Source organism: Babjeviella inositovora (assembly GCF_001661335.1).
Source record: "Babjeviella inositovora NRRL Y-12698 unplaced genomic scaffold BABINscaffold_15, whole genome shotgun sequence".
Lineage (NCBI taxonomy): Eukaryota > Fungi > Ascomycota > Pichiomycetes > Serinales > Babjeviella > Babjeviella inositovora.
The window spans coordinates 119,678-137,387 of NW_017566852.1; the positions used below are offsets into that span (position 1 = coordinate 119,678).

The window sequence follows — 17,710 nt, forward strand, 5'->3', positions numbered from 1 at the left end:
CATAGCGGAAAATGCCAGCGCGAAAAAGAAACGTGAAAAAGAAATGCGAGGGTAGAAATAGCGCTGCCGGGTGGGTGCAGGAGGGTGCAGGAGCTGGCGAGCGTACCCGCCCCCGAGATGGATAGATGGCGCGATATAGGGGGTGGGCACCCCCTGTCTCAGGTAGGCAGGACCGCTGCCGTGATGATCAGGGGGGATTTCATGGTATTTTATCGGAGACGATATTACCCCCCCCCCCCGTGAGACAAAGTTGGGAAGGGTATTTTAGCTAGAACATTCGAAGGCATCAGACGTATTGTTCGGCGGACCCATGAAGGTTGCGAGTGATTCCTTCCCGTATTCATGGTTGTATGTACAATACATTTGTTCTTCTGTGGGTAATACCGGGTGCACTCAAGATGGTAGAGATTAGTACCAGGTGTTCTCAAATAGGCAGAGATTAGTGCCTTGAAGAGACGTTATACAGTAATCGCGCTGGATGGCGCGACCGTTAGGTTCTGTAATTAAAATGCGGGCCTAGACTGTCATTCGTTAGACGACGGGGTTTGAGTGGGCTCTCACATGGGCATGTGATTTCCTGCCGAGGAATCAGACAACCCCGAAGGTTATCCAAGCCGGCCCATCGTATAATTTTTGGGCTCATTGATGCTTAATGAGATAGTGGAATTCAATGTAAAGTGTGTTAGCTCAAAAAGTGTCACACTTGACTGATGGGCTTCGAGAAACGGCACTGGTCGTGTGCAATCCTATGTACTCTTTAGGCTGAATATATACCCGGGGGTCGTTTCTGCTGTATGTTTTCGACGAAACCCTGCCATTTACGTAGCGTTGCATCACTGGTAATAGTATATCAGGAGCCGGACCTTCAACTCCTTAATAAATTGTTATAAGGGCTGGGAGCAAGGTTGCGGGGGTTCAACTGGGCTACCCAGTGACTTATCAGTAGACGATCGTGAGTCGCACAATACGTCTCCGGTATCGAAGTGTTTCCACACCTAGCAGCCCTGCAGATTTGAGAACTTGGCATAATACTCAGGCGAGTGTACGACGGATAGAGACGGATAACGACGGATAAATACTAGGACATTTGGATGGACTGCCATGGGATATTATTTTCAGTTTTGGTCAAATCTAGAATGCACGATTTAGTGTTACCAATGACTGAAATAGTTTTGTGCCATCCACTGGTTTATGATTAGATGTAGCTGAGTGGGCAGTCCCATTATTGGCTCCAAGAAGGCCGTGTGGCCTTACAAAGAGGATCTGAGCCAATCGAGTGTACTTATATTAGAACTTGGACAAATTTCCGTGACCTGATACGAGCACAATGTTTCTGTTGAATGACCTCATGGAGACTTTAGAAGCGAGAATATTTCGATTTAAAATTATGACCCACCAAGCTCTAGTCCTTCAAATATATGGATCAAACGTTTCACCTGAGCTACCCTTGGCCTCATCCGTCAATTAGTGTCTTCCAATCCATGTAGACTGGTCTTTGCCAGACCATTTATCGTTTTCCAACCCACGTAAACTGGTCTTTATCAGATCATTTCCCGTTGGTCTTTCATCGCTACGCTCTGAAAGCCCAAGCCCAAATTCTGCGCTCCGAAAACTTACACTTCAATAATCAAATCACTAAATAAACTATTATACACTACTTGCTCATAGCCATCACCTGCTTCTTCAACGCCACCACCTCACTCTTCAACTGGTCACGCTCCTGCTGAACAATAATCAAATCCGCCTCCAAATCAGTAATCTTCATATCATAATGTGCCGTCTCCAAGGTCCCTTCCTCATCACTAAGCAACAAATGGTCCTCGTTGACCCCCCTAAGCGACAGATCCAACACATCGCTATTATCAAAACCCAACCCGCTGTTGGACGGTGTGTTCACACGTGAGTTGTTGCGATGAGTGCGGAAACGAAGCAAGTCCATCTCCTTAGCAAGCTTCTTGTTCGACTCGCGCTGCTTCTGGAGCTCGTCCTGAGTCACGTTCAACGCACGGGACGTGTTCTTCACAGAGTTAAGAGCTTCTCTGTAGCTATCTTCAAACTTCTTCAGAGAAACAAGCTGCGTCTGGAGCGTCTGGTGGCTCGTCTGGAGCTCTGCGAGCTGACGCTTGTGCTCAGAAAGGTCCTCAATCGTCTGCTGGGCTGTGGCATCTTTGTCCTTGTTGAGCTGGGTGAGCTCTGCGATCTGCGACTGCAAACCTTGCGAGATGTCTCTGGAAGACGGTTCGTTCCACTTTTCAAGAATTTGGTCCACCTTGGCCGTCAAACTCACCACCACCCCTTTGCTATCTTCCTGTCCATCCGCCTTCAACACGTTATAATCCACCTGAAGGGCCTCATACTTCAGTTTCCAGTCGAGCAACTCCCGCTCAAGCTCCGTCTGGTCCCGGACCATTGCCTTCACCTCAACGATGGTCGCTTGCTGGGCCTTCACCACATCATTAAGCTTTCGCAAACCATCGAGTTGACTTGCCTCCACCTCCCTGGTTTCTTCTTGGGGTTGTTCTGACGATTGGGCAAGCCGACCGGAAACACTAGCCAACTGTGTTCTGAGATCCGCAATAATCGCGTCTTTGTCCTGGAGCTCGGCTGGGAGGAAAGACGAAGAAGCATCTTCGTGGAAGCTCTTGAGCTCGCGGTTTTCGTCTTCAAGGTGTGCGATGCGCATCAGGGCGTCGCGCATCTGCTGGTGCGCAGAGGCTTTGAGGGTGGTGAGTTCGGTCGTGATGGAGGAAACAAGGCGTTTGACATTTTCCTTATCAATACTAGTACCGGAGGCATCATCATTGCTGAAAGAAATGCCATTGAAACGAGCATTGTTCACAGAGGTGCCCGTGAAAGCATCGTTATCCAAGGTAAGGTCCTTAGAAAGATTGTCTTTACCAGTTGAGGCGTCCCTAGAAATGTTTCCAGAGGCATCCTTAGAAATATTTCCGTGCAAAGCTTCATCTCTAAGAGCAGAGGCAACGGCAGTATGGTTGGATATATTCGTAACGTCCTTGGACACATCGGAGGCAGTCTTGGATGTATTAGCCTCCTTAGAAGTATTGTCGTTCGTAGAAGCACTTAAGCCCCTCTCGGAAGCGCGCACATCCTGGGAGCCATTCCCAACATGCTTCCCAAGAGACCCGTTAACATTTTCAGAAATTTCCTCCACAGAACTGTCAAATCTTTGATCAAACCCTTCAACATCCACATATCTTTCATCCTCTGATTTTTCGGAAAGAAGGATCGGCCTTCCAACGGATCTCACGCTAGGATCAGTGGCCTCAAGAGTACCGTCACTGTCAACAGAGCCGCCCATCGTTCTATATCTCTCAGAGACCGGCGCCGCCATCGTCTCCACGGATTCAAACCCAGAAGGAGGGACCGGATCTACGTCGGAAAGACGGGGACCGAATTGTGTCTCTTTCCTCTGGACCTTGCCGATGCTTGGAACCCTAACAGGAGATCCAACAGTGTTCGGACTCACAATCTCCGCGTAGTTAGACGACGCCCCGCTCGCACTGCTGTCGAAGAACGAGGAGCTCGTCGGGGTCTGGAGCACACGCACATCACCATTACTCGGATGCGCCGCAAGGATCCCAGCGATTCCTCCTGCCAATCCACCGCTTGCGCCCGCCACCACCAGCTTCAAGCCCGAGAGCGAATCAGAACGACCACTTGAAGAGCCACTACCCGCAACGGCCGTCGCGAAGGCAGGGGCGTGGGCGTCTCCAGCCTGAGAATCCATGACCGGCTCCGGGAACTCAGAACTCTTCGCCAGTGGCTCTTCTTCATCCTGGGGCTTATTTCCCAACTCGGCTTCCCTGGCTCTCCGAATCGTCTGAGAGATTTCGGCGTCCCTGTCGTCCGCCTGGGATCCTTCCGGATCTACAAGCGAGCGGTCGCTGACGTACTGGGCCTCCTCCTTGGCAACGTCAATCTTCTCGGCCCCACGGAACGATGCATTGTAGCTGAAGCGCGGGTCAACAGAGTTCATGTCGCTGTACTTTTCCGGCGAGCCGTCGTACTTTTCAGGAGAGACGAGATCATCGTACTTTTCCGGTGAGGCGAGGTATTTCTCACCCGAGAGATCCCCTTGACCATCAAAGGTAGGCTGTCTCGCTTCGTCGTCGTCGTAGATCTGTGTCGACGACTCGAGAGGTTGGAAGGCTGAATAGCGGTTCGCCTTTGCCTCCTTGGATGGGAACGAAGACGTCACGGGCGAGGCGCCGAACTTGGTGTAGAGGTCGTTGAGGGTGTCTTCATCGTTCGGGCTAGAGCCAGTGGCGAGGTTGCCGGGGTTAGCCTGACCGCTGGCCTCATTTCTAACCCGGTCAATCGCCTCGTGGCTTACCACCGGGCGGTACATGACCGAGTCATCCGATACCCCAGAAATCTCTCTCGCAAGCCCCACCTCTCTTCCATTAGCCCTGCTAGCCTCGCGGCTCGCGGCCTTTTGGCGGAACAGGTGGCTCAAACTCTCGCGGCTCTCGTTCGCTACGGAATTGATAATCGACGCAAGCGGCGAGTCGCTCGTCATATCGCTGTGGTCAACCGCTGAGGTCGTTCGCTGGTGTTCGTAGCGGTGGGGTGCTTGGTTAGGGAACGGCAGGCCGTACGTCGCCGGTGGCGGGCTCTGTGGTGGAAGGCTCTGAGAGTTGGAGCCCATCCGGACGGCCTCTGGATACTCGGGCCGTCTCGACTGGTTGTTGACCTGGCCTGGGCTTGCCCCAAGCTGTCTCGCTTGGATGCTATCCTGGCCGTTAGCCACGCCGCTCACCTCCGCCTTGGAGCTGAAAAATCTCCCGCACGTGGCCATGTCTAGCTCATACACAAAGTCACCCGCGCCACCGAACACAACCAACTTGCCCGTGCTCCCCACGAAACAAATCCCCATACCGCCGTCGCTCAACGGCGGTTCGCCAGCCAACCCATTCGATAACCGGCTCCACAAGCCCAGGAACAAGTCGCACGAGTACATCTCGGCAAGGCTGCCCGCCTCTGTCTCACCCCCGTAAACAAACATCGTGTTGCCCACGACCGTGGCGGTGTGGAGGTGCAACGGCGGTGGCACCGCGCCGTGCGCGGCGAGCTGCGTCCAGGCGGCAGTCGCTGGGTCAAAGCACCAGAGCGCGTTCGAGAGTCCGGTGGGAGACATCCCCCCGAAGATGTAGAGCCGCAGGTCGAATACGCACATCGTGTGGTCTGCCAACGGTGGTGCACGTGCACGAGTATGGCTATCCACATTCGGCTCAACGAGCTCCCACGCCGCGTTTGGCGCCTTGAAACTCGCAAGGTCAAACGCGTATAGCGTATCGAAGAGATTGTTGTCGAGCTGCCCACCGTACAAATACAAGCGCGAGCCGGTGTTTTGCGTGGCGACACAGCAGAGGGTGGAGCCATAGCGGCCTTGTGGCTTGTTATACACGTGGCTGGGGATAAAGTAACGGCCCAGCGACGTATTGAAGAAGTAGAGCTCATTGTCGAGCTCGCCGTTTGGGAGTGGCGTCGTGTCACCGCCGAAAATGATGAACGCGTTACCCACAAGCACGGCGCAGTGGGCGACACGCGGCAGTGGGCCCGTGCCCGGCGGACACTGCAACTCGGTCGCGACGTATTCGCCACCCACAGGCGCAAGCGACCACGTGCAGCCAAAGACCGAATCGTCGCGGAGCCCGCCATTGATGAAAACTGCAGTGCCGTTGGTGACGGCCGAGTGGACAAAGCGGTAGCGGGGGAAGGGGGAGTTGGCAAGGGTCTTTGCGGACCACGGAGTGGATGGCGAAGTTGACGCGGAAGACGAAGTCAACGACGGCGCGCGTGCGGCGGTCTGGGCTGGAGAGCGCGCGTCGTAGTTTGAGTCATACTCGCGGTTCGAATCGCGCTGCCCGTACGCCTGATTTGGTCCTTGTAACTGGCCTTGTAACTGTTGTCCCTGGGACTGCTGTCCCTGATGGACTTGGTTCTGGAACTGCTGCCCTTGGTGCTGTCCCTGGTGCTGTCCCTGGTGTTGTCCCTGGTGCTGTCCCTGGTGCTGTCCCTGGTGCTGACCTGGACTCTTCCCTTGGTATTGTCCCGGGGCGTAGCCTTGTTGCTGGTACAGCGCGCGGTTCAGCTGGCCATGCTGCGGTGGCTGGGGGTGCGGGTTTATCGAGTGGCGTTGCTGCGGCGGGTAGCTCTGGTCGTCACGGGAGGCGACAGATCTCTGGCCGAGCGACGGCTGGATAGAGCTCTGGGAAGTTTCACTGTACATACGCTGGACAGGCTGCACGAAACTTGGGTCGAGCCTGCGCGAGTCGGGCACACGTACGGGCGACGAGTCGGGGCTCGCGGAAACGTCCTTGCTCTTTTTCTTATTCTTCTTGAAAAACCCAGCCATGTCGAGTGGTTAGGATGAGATATCAATTAGGGCTGAATGAGAAAAAAAAGGTCTTGGTGAATGGTCTTGGTGAATAGTCAGTAAGCAATAGATCAATGACACGATCAAAGGTAAGATCAAGCGTTGAAATAAGGAGCAATGATCTATGTCAGGATTGATCGGATGTCAAGATTGAAATAGCAAGATTGTTTCTCAAGATAGATCAAATCGTGATTGATGGAATTGTTGGACAATGCGAAAAGTTTCACCCTACGGATCAGGTGTCTGACGCTAAAATCGCCGACTTTGCGAGCTGCGTCACTGGGCGTTTCGTGAGTCGACGTGTTTGTCGGGGAACCGCCGCATCTGGCGCCATGGGCGTGCGGGGCTAATTTGGCGCGGCTCCGATCCTTTGGTGCGCGGGTCTTTCACCTGGCAGCGCAGGAAAGCTTAAGCTCCAGGAAGTTATTTAATAGAAATAAGAGAAGGAGGGCGATTACTATACAAGATAGGAGGAGGCCTTGATGATAAAGCCAAATAGGTTTAATCTACTGAGATATGAAGGACAAGGGAACGAAATAGGTATCTAGCGTGTGATATATCCGTACGTGGTATTGATATCGATCTCCAGAAGTTGCTATAAATAGATATTTAATCGTAGAGCCAAAATCGTTCTCCGTTCTGTCACAAGCTTTTTATTCCCATCCGATAAAATGGCTCTCGGAGGGGCAAGCATGAATTGTGATTGCCCCTACAAGTTCACCGATCGGTAATGACGCCTGTAATGTGGATGTTAATGCACGCCCGGTTGATTTCCCACGGGTATGGAGATTCTTGCTAATATTTATCCTCCTATATCTACGATTGGGTGATAACGACTGTGGGGTGTATTCAGTTAGAGCTCTGAAGGCTACTATTTTTGGCTAGAATTTGTTTACAGGCAGGCCGCGGGGGACAATGAGCTAAATATCTAAGAGTTGGCTAGTATATTGGAAATTACGTTGATTAACCTCTTGTTTGTTTTGCACTATATCCAATCGAAATCATTTCCATGCTCATTTTCACCTACTCCAAGTTTGTGGAATCCGAAGCTAGTAGATAGATATCCTCAGAAAGATTCGTTTCCTCTTGGCCTCTCTTTCAGATATCTGGTGATATGCATTACACTAGCATCCATAAAGAATCATGAATGAAGAATCATCCACGGCCTATCCTCTACCTGATAAACACACACAACGCGGCCTCATCCTTGATATAGAAACTCTCAAACCCGGTGCCCATGCCTACGGGCAACGGAATCTCCAAGGCGTTATTGATAACCACAGTTGACTCCACACAGCTCTCCACCACTAGCACATGGCTGTCCTTTAAATAAGCCAACCTGTAGTCAAATGACGATGTCAAGTGCTCGTTTGAGATTTTGATTTGCAACTTATGATTCCCTGTGAGTTTGTGAAATGACACCCTAAATTGGAGCTTCCTGATATCCTTCGGGGCCCCGGTGACTAATTTAACCTCTGTCTTCAGACCCTTTGTACCTTCCTTTTCTTCAATAGACAACTCGCTGATCTCCTGGATCAACGGTCTGGCGGTGGTGGTCAGGGGGAATAACGCAGGCAATTCATCATCATCCTCTCTGCTCTCCAGAATCAACCCAATCACCTCATCCTCTTTTAGCCGCTCCATTTCGTGCTGCATCCCACTGCGCCCCGCCAATTCCGACAGTAATAACTCGGTCGCAACAACCTCGCCCTTGAACTTCATCTTCGGAATCGCGTACTCGCGGCTGACGGTGCACAGTGAGTTGTACTCAATACTCTCTAAACACCATTCGATTGCAATCATCCGCAAGTTGGAATCCGCGTGGATCCACTCCATCGCTGAGTCATTCACCATACAGTCGTACACCGAGCACACCACGCCTTGCTTATCCGTGGCGGTGCGCTCACGCGACACGATGATCGGGATCTCCCATGCATTCTCCATAATGAGCGGAAATGTCTGTGTTGGATGAAACGGCGTTGGTGGCAACGGGACGAGGGCGTTGCTGCAGATGTTGAGGAAGATCTTCTGGCCAAGGGCGTAGGTGGCACCCGTGAGGTTGTGTTCAGGAAGCGACGCCACCTTTGTCTTGACAACGAAGGAGGGGGTCGGAGTGAGCGAGACCGTCAGGCTCAGCGATACTTCCTCAATGTGTGACATAACTGGTTGAGGTCGGAAGGAGAGGTGAAGATGAAAAGTATAAAAATTTCTGATATTGTATAGCGTGCGGCGCGGACACCAATTCAGATAAAATGCATCTGCAAGAGCTGGAGTGTATATATTTATATTTGTACGAATATATTTATCTGTAAATCTCAGCCCCTCACCACGTTAATTTTAATGTAATATTCAATTAATATTATACTTCTGTAATCCATATACGGATAAGATTTGACGTTGGATGCCACGATGCATACCATTTCAACTTAGAGGCTTAATTGACAACCTCATTCACAAACTTTAGCAAAAGATCCGCCGCAGCCAGGTAATCCTCCATGTCATTGTACACAGTACACGAAAATCTCGCGTAGAGCTTTCCGTTGTGCTCAAATAACGGCACAAACACAGAGTTCTCAAGCATCTTCTCTTCGACGTGCTTTCTCCATCCAGAACTCAACTCCAGCGGCACCACTGGAACCTCCACATTCACCATGGCAAGTTGACGCGATTCCTTGTGGCTGTTGTTCAAAACGCTAGTGCCCCACCTGGCAGCCAACATATCCCCCACGTCTTGGGCGAGCTTGTAACAGTAGTTGGAGATTTCGGTCTCACCCCCACAGACATTGTTTCTAAACTTAATGGCAGCGGGAACCACGGTAATATTGGCGAAATAACTGACCAAGGTCAACCTAAACCGATCCACCAATCTGGTAGCTTCCAATGCCAGAGGCAACACCACATCGTCCTCCAAAAAGCTGTGGGAGATTGGAAAGCTATGGATGCTTCTGTGGTACTTGGGCGCTACGTACACAATTGCACAGCCTTTCGGAACCATGTACCACTTGTGGAGGTTGGAGATGAAAAAGTCGGGCTGCAAGGTCCGCAATGCGATGGGAATCTGCCCCACGGTGTGAGCTCCATCCACAAACGAAATCACATCCTGGTCCTTGCACAACTGGACAATTCTTTCGAACGGGACTCTGAGTCCTGGAAGGGAGGAGATGGCGTCAAAAAGGCACATCTTCACCGGAATGCCGGTCTCGGCCTCCGCTTTCATTGCCTGGGCAAACTTTTCCACCACCTCGTCGTCAGACAACGGGTAGTCGAGCTGAACCGTCAACGGAACAACACCGTAGCGGAGCGCAAGAAACTTGACGGTATTGATGCAGGCAGAGTAGGTAGTGGTTTGGAAGAGAATCTTGTCACCCCTGGCGAACGGAAACGAGCGGAGCACCATGTTTACCCCGGCGGACGTACTATCAGCGAATACCAAGTTTTCGTAATCGGCGTCCACAATGTCCGCAATGGCTTTGGTAGAAGCAATGACATCGAGAGGTTGCTCCGCTCTGAGATAGCGGTCTGGAAAGCCTTCCTTCTTCCATTGGATGTCGTGGAACTCCTCTAGGACCACCGTTGGTGCCACGCCGTACGAGCCGTTGTTCACGGGGATGGCAGAAGGGCTGAGGGAGAAGTGCTGCTCTCTGAATTTCTTTCCAAAAACTGGCATGTTTAGACCATATTCTTAGTTAGCTTGGGGAGGTATCTGAAAAAGGGGGTAGGTAGGGCGGTGCATTTATATTTTGAGGTAGTGATAACAGCCCCGTGAAATTTCAGTGACTCATGCGCCGCGGCTATGCACGGCAAAGCATAAACCGGAATCTCTTCCAAGCGAACTAAGCATGACTAAATGACCAGGTTGGCCTAGAGAGAATGTTAATCAAGGTTCGGTAGACATGAGCCATAATCTAGAAGGGTATATAATAATTGTGTAAGTGAGTCATATCGGTGCCTTGATTGTATATGCAGGTCTTTGTAAAGTTCCCCTATGTACATATAACACCTATTCGTTTCTCGTACCACTGGGGGAGGGTCAATTGTCCTATTTGCGTTGTTCTGATATCTAGCAGAGACTCCTTGTACGGGCAATAATCCACTGAATATGCCTTGACATCAATCGCTTCAAACCTCTGAATTCAATGCATTGCGTATTCTGGAATATGGTTCACCGAGGATGCCAGCCCTTTGTATCATTCCGAGATGCTGGCACGCTCCTACACCCTTTGTTCTACGTATTATTTATTAAAGTTCACAGCTGCCCACCGGCACCCTTTTTAGTTCGGGAGACCAGTCTCTTTGTTAATCAAGCATTGCTCGGTGTCTTGAGGACCTGGCCCGACTCTGGTCAAGATGATCTTAGCGACACCCTTGGTGATATCGTAGTCCAAATGCTCCTTAGGGAACGCCTTTAACAAAGTGAGCTGCTCCTTGTCGACCTTTTCCCAGCCCGCAACCCCGCCAAATAACTCGTGCAAAAGCCCCAAGACAACAGCCTCGTTCTCTTCCAAGTAGTAGATGACGGCGTTTGGACCGGCATCAAAGGTGTAGGCAGCGATGGTTTCACCAGCAGCGGCGTTCAAAGTGTGGATGAGCTTGATGACCTTCATGGAAGTGTCGTTGAGGTATTTGATGGGTGGGTAGGAGTCCAAGCAGACGGCGTGGAAACTGTTGGAATCCTTCATGGTCAACTCGGCAAACTTGGCAAAGTCCTTGTTGAGAATGGTCTCCTTCATTTCGATGAATCTGGTAGGAACCACGTTCTTGATTCTGTGCTGGAACAAGTCGGAGGTGGCAACGGTGGTCTGCATCCCGGAGGTGGATGGCGTGTCCTTCTTGTCGGCACTGACAACCAAGATGGCGGCCTTCATGGATGGCCAGTGCTCCAACGGAGCGACCTCGACAGCTTTGGAGTCGGAGCCGTCAACTTCTGAACCCATCTCCCACGCAACGTAGCCACCAAAGAGTGAGCGACAGGCAGAACCAGAGCCCTTCCTGGCAATCTTCGAGATCTCGGACATGGATTCAGGCAACTCGTACAACTTGGCAATGGCCTTGACCAACGCCGAGAAGCCAGCAGCAGAGGAAGCGAGACCCGCAGCGGTTGGAAAGTTGTTTTCGGAAACAATGTGCAACTTCCACTCGGAGAACTTTGGAAGGGACGTGTCCCTGGCCTCAACAGCGGTTCTCAACGCACGGAGGTCCTTCAAGCAGGCAACTGTACGCTCGGAGGTGAGGGACTCTGGCGTTCCGTTCAACCATAACTGGTCCTCGGTGAAGCTGGAGGAGGTGGCGACAGAGGTGAGGGTTCTCAAGTCATCCTGGGACAAGGTAACGGAGATGGACGAATTGGTTGGAAGATTCAAAGATTTGTCTCTCTTACCCCAGTACTTCAAGGTCTACGAGGTGTTAGTATTGGCTACGGAGAGGACCTGTCCGAGGGGGCAGAAGAAGGAAAACGGATGCGATTGCTCTCTGGGGACACACCGAGCCGAAGGGCCATCTCAAACCTAGTTGCCGTCACCAAAATCGAAAGATTCTCATCTTCAATGCGTGAGGTGGTAGCAGCTTGGAATGGGTTCACTTTGTCTCAAAGACAAAACAAGACTTTCTTAGTACATACGGCAATGTTAACTGGAGCGGTGGTGGAGGCTGTGTAAACACTCATCTTGGATATTAGGCTAGAGAGCATCATGGCTGGGGGTCGGTTAAGCAAAACGGGCCATTTATTTTTGACGCTGTAACAGTGCGCGCGATTTCGCTGTCACGTGACGCAGGGCTGACATAAGCCGAATAACATTGTTAGTGCTGGGGTCGCCTCTGTGGCATCTCCTGAATTCTACAACACGGTAATACTGGCGATGATGAGACTAGGATATTATAGGAGAATCAAACCAGGTCAATACCTGGATAATAAAATAGGTATAGACCTCCGAAGTGGGTAACCCTTATCCTACATCATGGTTGGGTTATCGTGTCCTTACCAATATCCTGCACAATCGTTACACGCCATTGAAGAAAAATGTGCGGCTTATAAATTTTTTACTCATTGCGTATCAACCTCAACCACTAATCACCGTACAAACATGCCCTCCGTTGAGTCCATTTCGATCGGGGCCAACAGGCAGACCCACGTGTCGGACGTTCATCCCGAGACCCATCACATTGCCTACGGGGCTAACACCACGGTTGCCTTGTGGAATCCATTAGATGCATCCAGCAAGGGTGTCTACAAGACGCTCAACGCGCACACCAAAGAGGTGACGAGCGTTAAATTCATGCCAGGCACACCGTTTTTGATCTCAGCAGCCGAAGACTGTGACATTTGCATCTGGAAACAGGATCAGGACCAGGGCGAGTACGCATTGTTCCAGACGTTGACCGCCTTCCACACCGCGTCCGTCACGTGCATGGCTGTGTTCGGCACCTTGCTCGCGACCGGCTCCTCCGACGGAAAAATCTTCCTCTGGGGCTTGCAGGACGGGCTATTTGTGCAGGTTCACTCGTTTAGGGTGCGGGTGGGCTACTTCCCTCTCTGTTTGGCCCTCCAGCGAGTAGAAGCGAACAACTACCTCCTTGCGGTCGGCGGGACCCACGTCAACATGTTTGTGTATTCCTTTGGGTATGGCGAAAAGATTGATGGTTTTACGCTCAGCGCGACGCTTCCAGGCCACGAAGACTGGATCAAGGCGATTGCGTTCAAGCAGGAGAGTGTGGGAAACTGGCTCGTGGCGCTGGGCTCGCAGGACCGATACATTCGCTTGTGGCGCTTCCGGATCAACGAATATATTGATAACTCAGACGAGGATCTGGCAAAGTTGATTCTCCTCACAAACAAGCAGTACAAATTCGCGGTAAATTCCACAAAAGTGGCCATTAACTTTGATTCCTTGATCATGGGACACGATGATTGGATCACTTCGCTTAACTGGCACCCGTCCCCTGGCGCGATGTACTTGCTTTCGTCGTGTGCCGACACGTCGTTGATGATCTGGAGCATGGATCAGCTTTCGGGGATCTGGTGCTGTGTATCGCGTCTCGGGGAGATCAGCATCAAGGGTGCGTCCACCGCAACCGGCGCCGCGGGTGGGTTCTGGTCGGCATTGTGGTTTGAGGACGCGCAGAGGCAGTGGATCGTGACCAATGGGAAGACCGGGAGTTTCCGCGTGTACTCGTCGGCTAAACTCGGGGAAGCCGAGGATAAACTTTCGCAATGGGACCAAAATCACTTGGGGATTAGTGGCGCCACCAAGTCTGTCACCGACTTGTCCTGGGCCCTTACCGGTGATTACCTTATGTACACGTCTTTAGACCAGACCACGCGCCTTTTGGCCCAGTGGACGCAGACGGATGGCCGGGAAAGATCCGCGACGTGGCACGAGTTTGCCAGACCGCAGATCCACGGCTACGACATGGTTTGCCTCAAGCCGATTGACGACTTGAAGTTTGTTTCCGGGGGTGATGAAAAGTTGTTGCGCATTTTTGAGCTTCCCAGGGGTGTGGCGGAGATTTTAGGAAAGTTCTCTGGTGCAAAATTCAACAAGCAGGTTGTATCAGACGCTGCCTCGCTTCCGGTGTTGGGGCTTTCCAACAAAGCCACGGCTGAGGAGGAGGAGGAGGAAACAGAGGCCACCAACATCACCTACGACACGTTGCAGCTCTTGACGCAGCCGCCGTTGGAAGACCATCTCCAGAGACACACATTGTACCCGGAAATGGAAAAGTTATATGGCCATGGGTACGAGTTGGTCACGGTCGATGTTTCCCGTGACGGGAAAACCATCGCCTCGTCATGCCGCTCCAACTCCAAGCAGCATGCCACCGTCAGACTCTTCCAGAATGGTGCTAAGGATGACTGGTTGCTTTCTGATAATAGTCTCTCTGGACACAGTTTGACTGTAACCCGAGTCAAGTTTTCGGCCGATGACACGTACTTGTTGTCAGTCTCCAGAGATCGATCGTTTGTTTTGTGGGAGAAGCGGGGCGATGGGTATGCCATGGCCGTGACGAATGAAAAGGCGCACTCCAGAATCATCTGGGATTGCTCTTGGGGGCCAGATGCATGGGGTAATGTAGCCTTTTTCACCGGCTCTAGAGACAAGACTGTAAAGTTTTGGGAAGTTACGGCGAATGGGGTCGAGCTCATAGCCACACTTCGGCTGCAAGCTGTGGTGACAGCTGTGGATGTGCATAGAGATGTCTTCGGAGGGAAGGCTGTATTGGCTGTGGGGTTGGAAGACGGGGGTGTTTTGGTGTATTCCATGACGAGGGCAGGGGAGTTTACCTTGGTTTCACGGTTCCCGGACGAAATCTTGCCCGCTGCGAGGGTCAACAGGCTTGCCTGGAACCGCCTGGTGGCGTCCAATGGTAGATTAAAGTTGGCTGTTGGGAGTGAGGACACTTCGGTGAGAATCTATGGCGTGGACATCACTAGCTAATATATAGTAATGAATATTTATTTACGAGAGGGTGGGCGGGGACTACTCGGAGTGATGGCCGTCCTGGGATGTCGGCTAGAACCGGAAGGGTCACTGAGGTCCAAGGGAGCATATCCTTAAACCATAACTAACGAGAGAAGGAATAACGATGGAGATGGTTTCTGTAGCCGTCTTTGTAATATTAATTCAAGCCTATTACATTTAACATGAAGGATACAAGACGTCACCCCCAAGGCTGAATTTTTTTTCTCAATACCTTCACAGCACGGGTAACACTCAGCCTGTTATCTCCTGTCACATTCAGATCTGCCAATCTTTTGGAAATAACCTCTAGAAATCTCAGCCTATCCCTCTGATGCCTTTGTTCTGGACCGGGGAACAAAAATTTGAGGCAAGGCGGCATTTGAGCCCGAGCCTAACTGCAGCTCAAAGAAATCAAGCTCATCTTCGGAGTTGACAATCTTTCCAGCTTTTTCAGCTCTTGGGTCGGACTTGAGTGACGATACCCTCAGAGACCTATCAGAGAAACTCCTCTCACCTGCTTTCTCAGTGGATCCCTCAACGAACCTTTTTTCTGGAACCCTCTCGGACCTGTCCGAAAAGCTTTCAAAGGGTCTCTCAAATCTTTCAGATTCCCCCACCTTTGGCGTAATGGACGTCGAGGGAAAGCGCGAGACATCTTGCGGCGTGGCGCTGCGAGACGGAAGCTCGGTCAACTCTGCCAAAGTATTTAACGAGGCCTCATGCGCATGCATCACGCCTAGCTCTACTTCCTTCGGCTTCCTGGGTATTTCCTCCTGGTACTGCATCAAGTTCGTCTTCACCTCGGATACAAACGACCAGATGGAGTTAGATACCGTATTCATCACGTCTGGCTGGTCGGGCGGGGTGGTAAAGGATAGCTCGGCAAGATCGTCCGACGCGGCCGAGGCCTCGGTGAAATTCTCGTCCCTGACGCTGAGTGACTTTTCAAACTCGTTCTGTAGCATGGTATCGAACTGGTTGAGGAGATCGAGCGGCTTGGCGAGAAAGGAGAACCGTTTTGACTCTGGGTCTCTGGTCTTGACCGGCTTTGGCTTCTGCGGCGAGGTGAGGCTGGAGGAGCGCCGGTTTCGCGTCAGTCGGATCGCTGCCGCGCGCGGATCTAACTCCTCTTCACTGTCTGTTTGGAGCTTCTGCTGCAAGTTCTTTCTCCCGACGGGCACCATTTCTTTGTAGAGCGACCGCTGGACCAACTGCTTGAGGTCGTGGAGCTCGGTCTCCAGTCGTTGTAACGTCTCCGTCAACGCTTTAATGTTGTCGCGCATCTCCACAATCGACATCTCCTTCATCGCGAGGAGCCGCAACTGATCGTTCATGTCGAGACCTTCAATCGTCGCTGGGTTGATAGGGAGCGAGAGCAAGTCGTCCGGGGGCTGCTCATTGGCCTTGGTGGGAGAAGCCACCGGTGTGCAAGTGATGGCGTCAAGGTTCGAGCCCGGCTGCTGGGCCCGGTGTTTGGGTGCGAGTGGGGAGTACGACAGGTGCCGCGAATGACCGGGTGTGCTTGTGGCGGACGTTGACGATGCACTAGAGGTGGTGCGCGTGCGCCCAAACAAGTTTAAGCCGGTTTTTCCGTTGTACACGGAGGTTGATCGGGTGAGTTTCTTTGGAAGGGCCGTTTTGAGGTCAGGGGTGAGGAAGTCCGGACCGGGCTTTGGCGGAAGGAGTGTCGGCGTACGCACAGGCGACGGCGTGCGCGTGCGCACCGACAGGGGATATGTTTCCATGGGTTGAGGATTGAAGAAATGAAGCGAAAACTCGGTGAAGGCGTAGGAAAGTACTGGCGCAAGGGGAGGGCACTATGGGAAGCGGGTACCGATAAGCAGTACAATTGGAGATGTATTTACACCACGGTATATTGTTGGGGGCACACCCTAGTAATCGATTGAGTGCAGGTGCAGTTCCAGCTGCTGGATAAGTTGTGAATATATACCGGTGAAAGGTTGGAGGTGCAAAATTTATGAGAGATAATAAGAGATCAATAACATGCCAATCGCGTTAGAGTTCACGACGCGTTAAGAGCTGGCCTTAAACGGTAAGTGGGCGAGTCTTTGGGATTACATGCAGGATTCCCTCTTGCTCTGACACGGGATTTGGTGGGGTTTGATGAGACGACAAATCTCCGCACAAAAGGTGGATTTCAAGAGTAATTGGGTATTAATTTGGAGACGAAGAACAGAAAAATAAGAGGAGTGAAAAACTGTGAGTCTGAGCCTTCTATGGGGGAGACATGAGATACGGAGTGGTTGTAAGGTGAAAATTCCCAATGGAATATAAAAATAAAGTTTGGCAGTCGGGAAGATTAATCCGAAGCGATCAATACACGTTTATAATCAATAAAAGGGAGTTTAGGAGGGGGAAAAAAGTGGCATTAACAGGAAGTAAACCTTCAGTCTTACGGGAAGCTCTACCAGAAGTTTCAGGATGGCGACTTTAGTTTCTCGAGTTATTTACAAGTGTTAAAGAATGCACTGTAGGATTTGCGAACAGACCATGGGAAAGCCTGCCTATGTCCTGAGTGGTGCTTGATATCTATTACCTTGGGCATTCCTATACCAAAAAAGGTTGTACTCGGATTCAAACCGGGGGTTATTGGATCAGAACCAACAGTGATAACCACTACACTATACAACCTATATGATAGATCAATTTATCAGAGGTTATTAGCAGCGTGGTAGAAAATGCACCTACATGGTTCATGTGCCTCGGAAATTAAGGCAACATAAAACGTATTATTGATTTATCATTTCGAGAATACCTCTCTAGGCAGTCATTCCGGTTCTTCATTCCTGTAAGCATCCCAATAGTCTAGTCAGTAAACCTCTTTCCTTCCATC

The 17,710-nt window shown here is 51.3% G+C and overlaps 6 protein-coding genes and 1 non-coding gene across 7 annotated transcripts; 1 reads left to right on the forward strand and 6 right to left on the reverse strand.

The window, feature by feature from the left end:
- Positions 1-1,621: 1,621 nt before the first annotated feature.
- On the reverse strand, positions 1,622-6,634 carry KEL1 (Kel1p). Its single transcript, XM_019129937.1, has one exon. It carries the CDS (start codon positions 6,377-6,379, stop codon positions 1,655-1,657), a length of 4,725 nt encoding a protein of 1,574 aa, XP_018982798.1. The 5' UTR covers positions 6,380-6,634; the 3' UTR covers positions 1,622-1,654.
- A 530-nt stretch (positions 6,635-7,164) lies between these two features.
- BABINDRAFT_163482 (uncharacterized protein) lies at positions 7,165-8,634 on the reverse strand. The gene has a single exon (XM_019129938.1). The coding sequence runs from the start codon at positions 8,558-8,560 to the stop codon at positions 7,574-7,576; it is 987 nt and encodes a 328-aa protein (XP_018982799.1). The 5' UTR covers positions 8,561-8,634; the 3' UTR covers positions 7,165-7,573.
- An 86-nt stretch (positions 8,635-8,720) lies between these two features.
- On the reverse strand, positions 8,721-10,309 carry BABINDRAFT_163483 (uncharacterized protein). Its single transcript, XM_019129939.1, has one exon. The coding sequence runs from the start codon at positions 10,065-10,067 to the stop codon at positions 8,835-8,837; it is 1,233 nt and encodes a 410-aa protein (XP_018982800.1). The 5' UTR covers positions 10,068-10,309; the 3' UTR covers positions 8,721-8,834.
- A 362-nt stretch (positions 10,310-10,671) lies between these two features.
- On the reverse strand, positions 10,672-12,062 carry MVD (diphosphomevalonate decarboxylase; the record flags this gene model as incomplete). The annotated part of the gene is made up of 2 exons (XM_019130915.1): positions 10,672-11,793; positions 12,018-12,062. The coding sequence occupies 2 exons, from the start codon at positions 12,060-12,062 to the stop codon at positions 10,672-10,674; spliced, it is 1,167 nt and encodes a 388-aa protein (XP_018982801.1).
- A 418-nt stretch (positions 12,063-12,480) lies between these two features.
- BABINDRAFT_41630 (Elongator subunit) lies at positions 12,481-14,832 on the forward strand (the record flags this gene model as incomplete). The annotated part of the gene is made up of 1 exon (XM_019132032.1): positions 12,481-14,832. One exon carries the CDS (start codon positions 12,481-12,483, stop codon positions 14,830-14,832), a length of 2,352 nt encoding a protein of 783 aa, XP_018982802.1.
- A 344-nt stretch (positions 14,833-15,176) lies between these two features.
- On the reverse strand, positions 15,177-16,601 carry BABINDRAFT_10115 (uncharacterized protein; the record flags this gene model as incomplete). The annotated part of the gene is made up of 1 exon (XM_019126687.1): positions 15,177-16,601. The coding sequence occupies one exon, from the start codon at positions 16,599-16,601 to the stop codon at positions 15,177-15,179; it is 1,425 nt and encodes a 474-aa protein (XP_018982803.1).
- An 835-nt stretch (positions 16,602-17,436) lies between these two features.
- BABINDRAFT_t352 lies at positions 17,437-17,508 on the reverse strand. Its single transcript has one exon. It is a non-coding gene; the product is annotated as a tRNA-Gln (tRNA).
- Between the last annotated feature and the right edge of the window lie 202 nt (positions 17,509-17,710).